At 36.5% G+C, this 11,816-nt stretch overlaps 1 protein-coding gene across 1 annotated transcript; it reads right to left on the bottom strand.

The window, feature by feature from the left end:
* Nucleotides 1-5,701: 5,701 nt before the first annotated feature.
* On the bottom strand, nt 5,702-8,137 carry Pp2A-29B (Protein phosphatase PP2A regulatory subunit A). The gene has a single exon (XM_075303490.1). It carries the CDS (start codon nt 7,955-7,957, stop codon nt 6,182-6,184), a length of 1,776 nt encoding a protein of 591 aa, XP_075159605.1. The 5' UTR covers nt 7,958-8,137; the 3' UTR covers nt 5,702-6,181.
* Nucleotides 8,138-11,816: the final 3,679 nt, after the last annotated feature.

Raw genomic sequence — 11,816 nt, 5'->3', positions numbered from 1 at the left:
GGAACAACCGTGTTTTTTCAGGAAAGGCAGCAGACGTTTATTCAAACACTCTTTCACGTAAATTTCTTGGTTGACAGTCCCGGAAGCTATGAAAATGCTGCTTTTCAAGCCACAGGTACAGATGGCTTGCCAAACCAGATATTTCTTTGCGAACTTTGACAGTTTTATGTGCTTGAAAATATCTGCTACCTTTCCCCTTCCTTTTGCCGTATAAAACTCCTGTCCCGGAAGCTGCTTGTAGTCGGCTTTGACGTAGGTTTCGTCGTCCATTACCACGCAGTCAAACTTCGTCAGCATCGTCGTGTACAGCCTCCGGGATCGCGCTTAGGCCGTCGTATTTTGTTTATCATCGCGATTTGGAGTCACTACCTTCTTGTAAGTCGATAGTCCGGCTCGTTTTTTGGCTCGATGCACGGATGTAAACGATACACCCAGCTTATTTGCGGCATCTCGGAGAGAGAGGTTAGGGTATCGCTTGAAACTACCGGCAACTCTCTTTGTCGTCTCAGCGGCTTCCGGTTTTCGATTTCCCCCCGATCCAGGCTTCCTGGCTGTCGACAAACGTTCCCCAAACACTTTAATTACATTTGTAACGGTTGATTTGGCAACTTTTAGCGATTTTGCCAGCTTTGCGTGCGAGTAGCTCGGATTTTCGCGATGCGCGAGCAAAATTTTGATACTCTGCTCTTCTTGCTTGGACGGCATTTTGACAACTGAAGAGTGAATTCCAAAATCAAAATAGGAGCAACATTCTACACACACACACCTTCAAAATGAGGGGTGTTCAGGTTTTTTAAATGCAAAATTGAAAGAAATACGTCAAGTTTATATTGACCAAATTTTGACCGTATCACCCTTTAATCGTTTCCAATCGGACGGAAACGTCGTCCTGGTGATACCATTCAACGTCACCATGTTAAGCAAACTGTGTAGCATGGTGGTGGAAGCTAGAGATGTGCGAGTGACTGAAATTTCACTCACACTCACGCACATTCACGAAGCAAAATGTTTATTCACGCACGCTCACGCCCAATACGTGTGGTAGCCAATCCCACTCACGCACATTCACGAAATGAAAACCAGTACTTACGCACGAACTACTTTTAAAGACTCACGCACGATTCACGACAATTCACGTGATTCACGATAACATCACGAGACCCACGACATTTTCAAACGGAAATGAGCAAAGCTAACAAAAGTCAAAAATAGAATATAGTTCGGGAGCTAAATTAATTTCAGTTAACATACGAGTATGAATTAAATCTTAATTTTTTTCGTGAGTGTGATTTTGCAGAAATTTTATTCACGCACGTTCACGAACCGATTTTATTTCTCACGCACGCTCACACACGACATATTTATTTTAGTCCCATTCACGCACATTCACGAGAGTTGCTTTGGATTTTGTTCACGACTCACGTGATTTGAATGAATTTCGTGTCACGAGCACACCTCTAGTGGAAGCAGCATGGTTTGGGGCTGCTTCACTTGGTGGCACATTGGGCCGTAGCAGAAAATTGATGGTATAATTAAGAAGTAAGACAACCTCGCCATTTTGCAGACTCATATTCCCGAGTTTGTTGACAAGAGTGCCTATCCTGAAGATGCAGTCGTATTTCAACAGGATGGTGACCCGAAGCATGGTGCAAAAATAGTGAAAAAATGGCTTAGTGAGCAAAAATTTCAAGTGATGAATTGGCCACCGCAAAGCCCCGACCTCAACCCAATTGAGAATTTATGGTCAATCGTAGGAAGACGGCTGGGGTTGTACAAATCAACTCCATCAAAATTAAAAGACCTGTGGGAACGAGTACAGCTTGAGTGGCAGCATATACCATATGAAATAATACAGGAATTTGGTTGAAAGCATGCCAAAACGTATATATATGGTATTAAAACATAAAGGGTTATGTATCAAGTACTAGAAAATATTCCAACTGACACCGGTATAGAAAAGTGCAAAACTGAGTACATGCGAGTTTTTTTTGTTATGCTTATTAATCTCTCTGAATTCTTTACTTTTTGTTTTGAGTTTTTTGTTGTTTTATTTAGAATTGAAGAAGGAATAAAGGAAAGTAAAATTATTTTGAGTTTCTTTATTACTGCTTATTTTATTCGTTTAGAAATGAAAAAAAAAAATGAATTATGTACTCATTTCTGCACGCCATGGTATGTGAAATGCCATAAACTCACAGGTAGTATAGAGAAAAAAAATCATAATAAAAATCTCTTAAATCCAATTCTGGGTAATTCATATCTACTAGCCGTGAGTAATTAATACGAAAACAACAATTTTCGACTTCCATGTGCAGTGTATATCTCCCTACATATGGCTTTTATGAGTTATAAAAAAAACCATTCGTAGGTACGGGTGGATAATTTTTCAGTTGAAGCATATCGACTTTTTTTCGACCAAAAGTAGATTTTCGACTTTTGTACAGTCTATAATGAGTATAAGAAAAAAAAAATATTTTTTTATATGCATTTTTTTCTTATAGGGAATAATTGTTTATAAGATAACAGTTTCTTATAAGCATACGTATGGACATTCGAAAATTCTTATAGGAAAATATCATAAAAATTCGATCTAAACAATGAACATTTAATAACTTTATTAGGTAAATTTCAAACGTAACATACAACTCAATGGTGAGTCCAAAAAATGTGCGTTAACAGAAATTTGCGTGAGTAATATATTGCTTACTCGCCCACCTCTAGTTGCGAGATCTCGACGTATGAATATGGGCATATATGTATGTGCATATTGTTTTCTTTATAGTTTATTTATGGAAATATTTCCATACTTTATGATTAAAAATGCATGTTACATTTTTTTGTACTTAGCAATTATAAATCAAAATTATAAAAAAACAAGTAAGTAAAGTCTAAAGTCGGGCGGAGCCGACTATATTATACCCTTCACCAGTATGTAGACAACTACTTCAAATTTGCTGGGAGCTATATAAAGGTTTGCATTTCCAGATACAAATACTTTTAATGGAGACAATTTTTGTGCTTTTACAAAAACTCTAGAATTGCAATTTAAATCGGCTAACGCCCTGGGATGAAACACATTGTTAGTAAAATATATGGGAAATATGAAGCGAAAGAAATTTTAATGCAATTTATGCATTTATGATTTATCAGGTGATACATATGTATTCGAGATATAGGACAATTTTAGTAATATGTACAATTTTTGCTACGATTGTGGCGATTTTACAAGGATATTGGTTAGATCCCGCCAAGATATATGGTCAAGTGTGATTGTGATATATTATTTGGTCAAGTCGGGCGACTTGGAGCCTTATTTAAAAATCAACCGTTCTGTGGTCAAGTCGGGCGACTTGTAGCCTTATTTAAAACTCAACCGTTCTGTCGAAATTCTGGCATTACAGTGTTTAGGATATGACTAAGATATGGGGAAATCATCGCAGAATTTTGTGTCAAGTGTGGGAATTTTGGCCATATTTGTATAAACCGGAAAAAACGAATATATGGAGGCTTTATCTAAATCTGAACCAAATCAAACTTGACACACTTAAATATCATATTAAATATATTCTCTGTGGAAACTATCCAGTCAATTGGAGGAAAATCTCATTGAAAATGGGTCTAAAATATGAAACAGTCTACCATATTTCCCCAACCTGGTGTACGTATATATGGGAGCTATATATAATCTGAACCGATTGTGACTAAATTTGACATGCATAGTTAGAATAATAATTCTGCAATCTCTGAAAAATTTCACATAAATGGAGTATAACAATAGCCTCCGTGATCATATGAGTGCAAATCGGGCGAAAGATATATATGGGAGCTATATCTAAATCTGAACCGATTTCAACCAAATTTGGCACACTTACCGATACTATTGAACGTACTCCTTGTGACAAATGTGAAACAATTCAGGGCAAAACTCTGGCCTTTGAGGCCATATAAGTCCAAATCGGACGAAAGATATATATGGAAGCTATATCTAAATCTGAACCGATTTCAAACAAATTTGGCACATTTACGATACTATTAAACGTACTTCTTGTGCAAAATTTCAAGCAAGTCGGGGCAAAACTCTAGCTTTTGTGGCCATATAAGTCCAAATCGGACGAAAGATATATATGGAAGCTATATCTAAATCTGAACCGATTTTAACCAAATTTGGCACACATAACGACACCGTTAAACGTACCTCTCGTGCAAAATTTGAAGCAAGTCAGGGCAAAACTCTAGCTTTTGAGGCCATATAAGTGCAAATCGGACGAAAGCTATATATGTGAGCTATATCTAAATCTGAAACGATTCCAATCAAATTTAGCAAGCATTGGTAGAATGTCAATTCTACTCTCTGTGCAAAATTTCACGAAAATCGGTAGTAAACTTTGGCCTCTGTTGCCATATGAGTCTAAATCGAACGAAAGATATAACGAAAGATATGGGAGCTATATCTAAATCTGAACCGATTTGGCTGATATTTTGCAAGTTTTTCGAGACTCATAAAATATTCGGATGTACGAAATTTGAAGAACATCGGTTAATAAACACGCCAATTATGACCAGATCGGAGATAAATATATATGACAGCTATATGTAAATCTGAACCGATTTTTTCCAAAATCAATAGCGATTGTCTTTGTTCCAGAAAACGACCCTATGACAAATTTGAGGACGATCGGACTTAAACTGCGACCTGTACTTTGCGCACAAAAATACATGAACAGACAGACGGACGGACAGACAGACAGACGGACATCGCTAAATCCACCCAGAATTTAATTCTAAAACGATCGGTATACTAAACGATGGGTCTCCGATTTTTCCTTCTTGGCGTTACATACAAATGCACAAACTTATTATACCCTGTACCACAGTAGTGGTGAAGGGTATAAAAATATTACGAACTGCTGTTTTTAGCGAGTATGTCATAAAATGTATTCTTATCACAAATCGAATGCGAGATACTGCAAACGACTATCCTGTATCAAAGCCAAAATCCCTCCTAAGCAAAAACATAAACTGCATGTTGTCGCAAAACTTTCGCATTAAAAAATCCATCTTGGAGATAGGCACAAACTTCCCGCCTTGCATGCAAAGGGTCATGGGTTCAATACAAGTTCCGACCAAACATCAAAAAGTTTATCAGCAATGGTGATATTTTTGAGTTCTCGTTCGGACTCCTCGATAAAAAGCATGTCCCTTGGCATTGAGCTAAACATGGAATCAGTCAACACAGTCAATGACAAGAGAGTAGTTCACCACTCGCAATGGACTGAATAGTCTAAGTGATCCTGAAATATAGGGCTGCCACTATACGTAACTTAACCTAGGCACAACCTCCCAGAAAATTCAGGAACCCATTACAAAGGGGAGATGAGACAGCATATTAGACAGATATGAACATGATTCAGGGTCATGCTGTACTGGCAGCGGAGAACAACTGCAAGTTTAATGCTGTTCTTGGGGTCCTATAACTGAAGGAGTCAACTTAATTTGTTGTTGTAACATTTTGGGGAAACAGTAGTGATAGACCTTAAGGGAGTCTGTTTTTCATCACTGCTTACGTTATCAAGAATTTGGAAAATGGAGATTGGCTGAATTTCAAAACTAATCTCCATGAGATGCGCTACCCTATATTTTTTGATCTTTTCTAAAGTAATGCTTAATTTCCAAATCTTGGTTAATTAAACAAAGAGCAATGTTACTTTATTGTAATGTTATTTATTTATTAATTAATACAGCAGTTATAGTAAATATAAGTTGAGTATGGGAGAAAAATGCAGCTTTAGCAACTGGTGCCATCAGCTAAATAATTTTGATTGACGGATTTAAATTAAATTTTAATTGTAATATTAAATCATAATTATATGTAATGATTAAGTGATACAAAACATGCGCTGCATTTAAAAATATTGTGTATCTTATTATGTAAAAATAAAATATGAAGAATATCAGAGAATGTGCTGACAATAACCCATTTGCAAGCCCAGCTGATGACTCATTTATTCCAAAAAGATTAACACACTTATCTCTGTATAGAAATCAGTAAGGTATACTTAAACTGGAAACAGGCAAAGGGTCGGCAATTACTAGCAGCGTCTGTATCATATTTGTGGGTTCATTCTTTCTTAATAGTTCTTCAATATTATCAAAATGGATGAATGGAACATAACATGTATATTTATGCTGCTGCTATTGCGGCAATGGCTTCCGAAGCAAAATGTTTAACATCGACATCGGTGTCAGCGTTAAGTTTTTCCAATGTTGGTTTAACTTGAGAATCAATAACACTGCTATCAAGGAAAGGTGATATTTTTTGAAGAGTTTTCGCAACGTTAAAGCGAACATTTGAAACAGGATCTGAAGCCAATAGCAGCACAGTCGGCAATAGGAGTTTTGTTGTTATGTCAGTTCCACACACTTCAGCCAACATGTTCAAACAAAATAGACAAGTCATTCTATGAAGATAATTTTTGTTGCGAGACATAACCAATATCATTGGAATTATGGCTTGTTCAGCCCACTGAGCTCCAAATTGCTCAACCAACTTTTTCATGTTCAATGTGGCTGCTTCTCTTATAGCATATACGTGATCATTTAACCATCCCATACATAGGCCTCGTAATTTTTGATCAAAGAATTCTTGTCCCAATTGACCAGCAAGAGCAGGCATATACTCAATGATAGCGAGCCTTACACGCCATTTCGAATCCTCTGCTAATTCGACAATAGCTGGCAGCAACGATTGCGAAAGTTGTTGAATGCCAATAACGTCATTGACGCAATCCAAATTTGATATTATATTCAATCGTACTTCAGGGCACTCGTCCTTAAGCTGTATAAGGAAAAGCGGAAGAAGATGCTCGACAGTATTGTAAGCCCCTAGCATGGGACTTAAGCCCATTATAACTGATGCCAGTGCCGATTTTACGTGAGGATTAGGATCTGATACCAAATCACGGACATATGGCAGAATTGATGTCATTATTATTTGCACCTGATTTGCTTTGTCGAGATTTAGACAAAAGTCCTTAACTTTGGTGGCAACAGCAGCTCTAACTTCGGCTTCTGCATCCTTCAGCAAATATTGAAAAGCGGGTACCAAATCCACCCTAGTTATTTCCGGTCCTACCGCCTTTTGTAGATCAACAAATTTCTCCGCTACCATATAACGGACGCGCCAAGAAGAGTCGCTGGCACATTGCCTCAATGTTGGTAACACCAGATGTTCCACATCTTCCTGGGGCAACAGCTGGGCAATGCTAACACAGGCCTCAACTGCCAGGAGCCGAACGGAGTCTTGATCGTCCTGGGCAAGTTGAACAAAATTGGGAATAAGATCCGACTTTAGATATTCCACTTCGACTACTTTAGCGAATTCTCCAAGTTTACTGGCTGCTGCACGACGCACCATAGGAGTTTCGTCCTGGCACAATTTTCGAAAATTGGCTCGTAATTCAGCCTTAACTGATTGGGAAACTCTTGGATAACAAACGGAAAATAGTCCACAAGCCGATGTACGTGAAGTGAACCAATCACCAGACACCAAACGTTGTAAAGTGGGTACAACGTGAATTTCAAGGTCTTGTGCGCTGTGCTCCGCGGCTACAACTCGAAGAGACTCAACAGCTTTATCGCGAACTACCGTTTCTTCTACAGTTGCCAAACTTTCCAACGGTGGTATCAAATACATGGCATATTCCGGCCCACCTACCAAGCTAGTGAAGTTCCCAAGTTGGTCAGCTAAAGCAAGGAGAACTTCGTCTTCATCATAAATAGTTTCGGTCAAAAAAGGGATCAACTCGGATCGGGTACGCTCTTCGCCAAGTGCAAGGGCTATGGTGGAAAGCTTTTTGATTGAGTTCAATCGAAGCTGTACATCTTCATTTTTCAGTTCGTCAATTAGAACTGCAATTGGGTATAACGAGTCATCCACAGTTTTATCACTGGCTGCCATTTTTCAAAACTTCGTTTACAATCTAATTCGAATTCGTAATTTGTTAAATTCTTCAATAGGGAATCTTTTGTTTATGGTTAAAAGAACAATTTTCGACGTTCCTTAGCAATTAATATTCTTTGAAAATGTAGCTCTACAAATTTGCAATAATTTTCACAAGTTTTTAACAGAGATGAAAATCGATTTTTCAACCATACTAGCGAGAAAAAAATGTACTTTTGGGGCTGAAATTGTACCAATTACCAAAACTGTTTATCTAAGCAAGTAAGCACAACCACGCCGTATAACAATGGGCGAACATTGATGGCTTTTCATTCTTCTGGGCGTTTTTATACCCTGCTCCACACTGTGGAACAGGGTATTATAATTATAACAATAAATAAAACTCGCATCCTACCATATTATTCAAAATTTTTAGACAGTATTTTTGGAGTGAGGAATTCAATTAGAAGCAATTTTAAAGAAAATTTCGAAGAGTTTATGATTATTGGGATTTTGCAAACCGGAACAATAAGCAAAACTGCTTTTTAATTATTGAAAATCAAAACGTTCACATCTACTTTTCATTACCAATTTAATATAAGGAAAACCATGTATTGATGTTGTGGATAATTTCCTTACAATCCTAATGAGTTCTGGGCAGAAAAGGTATATTTTAGTTGTGATTTTCATCTGCGAAATACAAACTTAGTATCAGATATTAGATTTAAAATTTTTCATTTCAATATAATTTTGTGTCAGTTTTTTTAAGGTAAATTGTCACGTAGCAATGCAACAACAATGTTTAGTTGTAAGCTTAAAACATTTGGAATATCAGTTTCTGCCAAGGAATTTTTTTAAGTATTGGCCTAACGACAGTCGCTATGGTTGTGTTTACATATTAGAGATGAGCGTAACGTTGTACAATGTGTTTCGCAAGTAACCCAAGTGATTATGTACATGAGTACCAGTTACTTTCGGTTTTCTTTTTCTCCTTGTTCGTCGTTTCTGTTTCTCTCGATCACAACAAAAATACTATAGCAATTTCAAAAATAGAACGACTGATAGAACAGTACTGTTGCTATTCCTCTCTAGCGCACATATTTCGGCCATTAATGTGCATCATTTTCCCATTCTTCCAATAAGAAGTATTCTTTTTGCGTTTTAATATTTGGGCTGGTACTCAATGAAAGACTTCAAATAAAATTAAAATTAGCGTTGGCGTAATAATTTAGTGACCAACTTATCCTCTAATGTCTAGTAACATTTTATCCGCCCTGTTTAGTGACAGTACCATTTTTTAGGTGCCATTGTAAAAATAATGTAGTACACTCAAAAGGAAACGTTAGTACTAATAGCAAAAAAGTTGTTTCAGCAGGTTTTGTCTGTTCATTTTATATATGATAGTAAACCCTGCCAACATTTTTTGAATTTCAAGGCATTTCTGAGAATCCCCACCACGTCGAAAACAGTCGTATACGATATCCAAAACTCGTACCTTCACTATTGAGAGGTTATACCACGCCGACCCTGCCAGCATTTCAAAGTTCCATTTCATCCTCATCGCTACCACAGACTCGTAAATGTCACCACAACCATCGCGAACTGTGATGGGGGAAGCATATCAAAAAGTACAAAATGTACATGAAAGTATTTTGCCATCACTACTGTTAGAAGAGCCATTTTATTTTTTGTGAAACGCCAAGCGCAATCAGCTTGTTATATTTTATTTAAATAAAAACGAAAATAAAGTTCTGAAAACATAGATCCCTGCCAACATTTTTTGAATTTGGGGGCGCTTCAGAGAATCCCCACTACGTCGAAAACAATCATATACGACATCAAAAACTCGTCGGAAAAGCGCCGTCACTATTGAGAAGTTGTACCACGCCAAGTTACTACGAAAAAGTTTCTCATCAGTGCAATTATTAGGTGCCTATTTAGGTCAATTTCGAAGGACGCCAATAAGAACCCCTGCAAACTATCAGAAAAAGTGCATTTTAAGGTAATTGGAGAAGAATCATTGTGGTTAAGGCCGGTATGCACCTCTAGCGAAAAATTTCATTCCCATAAGAAATGCATTGCTATTTATGCTAACGAAATTTTCGGTAGCGTTCAATTTCGTAAGCTGGTACGCACCTCTAATGAAAATAACAGGGTTGTCAAAAGCATATTTTGGCAGCAAACATTTAATTTATTACAATCATTGTGTGCGTAAAAGTTTTAAAAGGTCTGTAAATAATAAACAATTTATTTGAGGAATATTTGGAACATATATTCACAATTTTTAAAAGCGATTAGCTGGTTTAAAATTTATGTACACAGCCCTGTTTTTTTGTTGAAGACTTAAATAAATTTTTGCTACCGAAAATTTCGCTAGAGGTGCATACCGGCCTTTAAGTAAAACACGATTGTGTAGATGTTTATTGATTTGATTAAACATTTATAATTTCTTATAAATATAACATTTTTCGGTTTATCTCATCACATTTAACATAATTTTTTGCATTAATAAAAGAATGATGTTGAGTTTTAAGTAGCAAGTTACATATTGCAGCGTCTATCAGCCAGTTTGTTTATTTTCGATGGAGACAGCGTGCCTGGAAAATAATTTGAAAAACGATCACTTTATTCTATTTGGAAAGTCGAAAATTGTTCACCATATACCTTTCACAATTTTAAGCGTAATATCTATGTTTTCAGAACTTTATTTTCGTTTTTATTTAAATAAAATATAACAAGCTGGTTGCGCTTGGCGTTTTACAAACAATAAAATGGCTCTTCTAACAGTAGTGATGGCAAAATACTTTCATGTACATTTTGTACTTTTTGATATGCTTCCCCATCACAGTTCGCGATGGTTGTGGTGACATTTACGAGTCTGTGGTAGCGATGAGGATGAAATGGAACTTTGAAATGCTAGCAGGGATATTACGCTTAAAATTGTGAAAGGTATATGATGAGCAATTTTCGACTTTCCAAATAGAATAAAGTGATCGTTTTTCAAATATTTTTCCAGGCACGCTGTCTCCATCGAAAATAAACAAACTGGCTGATAGACGCTGCAATATATAACTTGCTACTTAAAACTCAACATCATTCTTTTATTAATGCAAAAAATTATGTTAAATGTGATGAGATAAACCGAAAAATGTTATATTTATAAGAAATTATAAATGTTTAATCAAATCAATAAACATCTACACAATCGTGTTTTACTTGACCACAATGATTCTTCTACAATTACTTTAAAATGCACTTTTTCTGATAGTTTGCAGGGGTTCTTATTGGCGTCCTTCGAAATTGATCTAAATAGGCATCTAATAATTGCACTGATGAGAAACTTTTTCGTAGTAACTTGGCGTGGTACAACTTCTCAATAGTGACGGCGCTTTTCCGACGAGTTTTTGATGTCGTATATGATTGTTTTCGACGTAGTGGGGATTCTCAGAAGCGCCCCCAAATTTAAAAAATGTTGGCAGGGAAGTTACTACAAAAACAAGGCATGAGTGCAATTATTATGTGTCTTTGTAGATACATTTGGAACAACGCCAATAAGAGCCCCTTCATACTGTTAGACAAAGTGTATTTTAGGATAGTTATAACAGAATCATTGTGGTCAAGTAAAATACATGTAAACAAGTTTATTAATTTGAATAAAAATTTATAAATTCGAGGTATAACATTTATACGAATAAAAACCCATTGAACTTTGTCTTAACAAAGGGATTATGTTGATTTATAAGTTGCAATTTTGCTATATTCGCCTGATGCTCCAGCGTCTATCAGTTTTTATTTTTGATGGAGGCAGCGAGTCTGGAAAATATTTGGAAAACTCCCACTTTATTTCATTTGGAAAGTCGAAAATTGTTCACCAATA

This window comes from Haematobia irritans, chromosome 4 (assembly GCF_050003625.1).
Source record: "Haematobia irritans isolate KBUSLIRL chromosome 4, ASM5000362v1, whole genome shotgun sequence".
Lineage (NCBI taxonomy): Eukaryota > Metazoa > Arthropoda > Insecta > Diptera > Muscidae > Haematobia > Haematobia irritans.
Note: the sequence above shows the minus strand (reverse complement) of the source record. Positions and strands in the feature narration are given on the sequence as shown.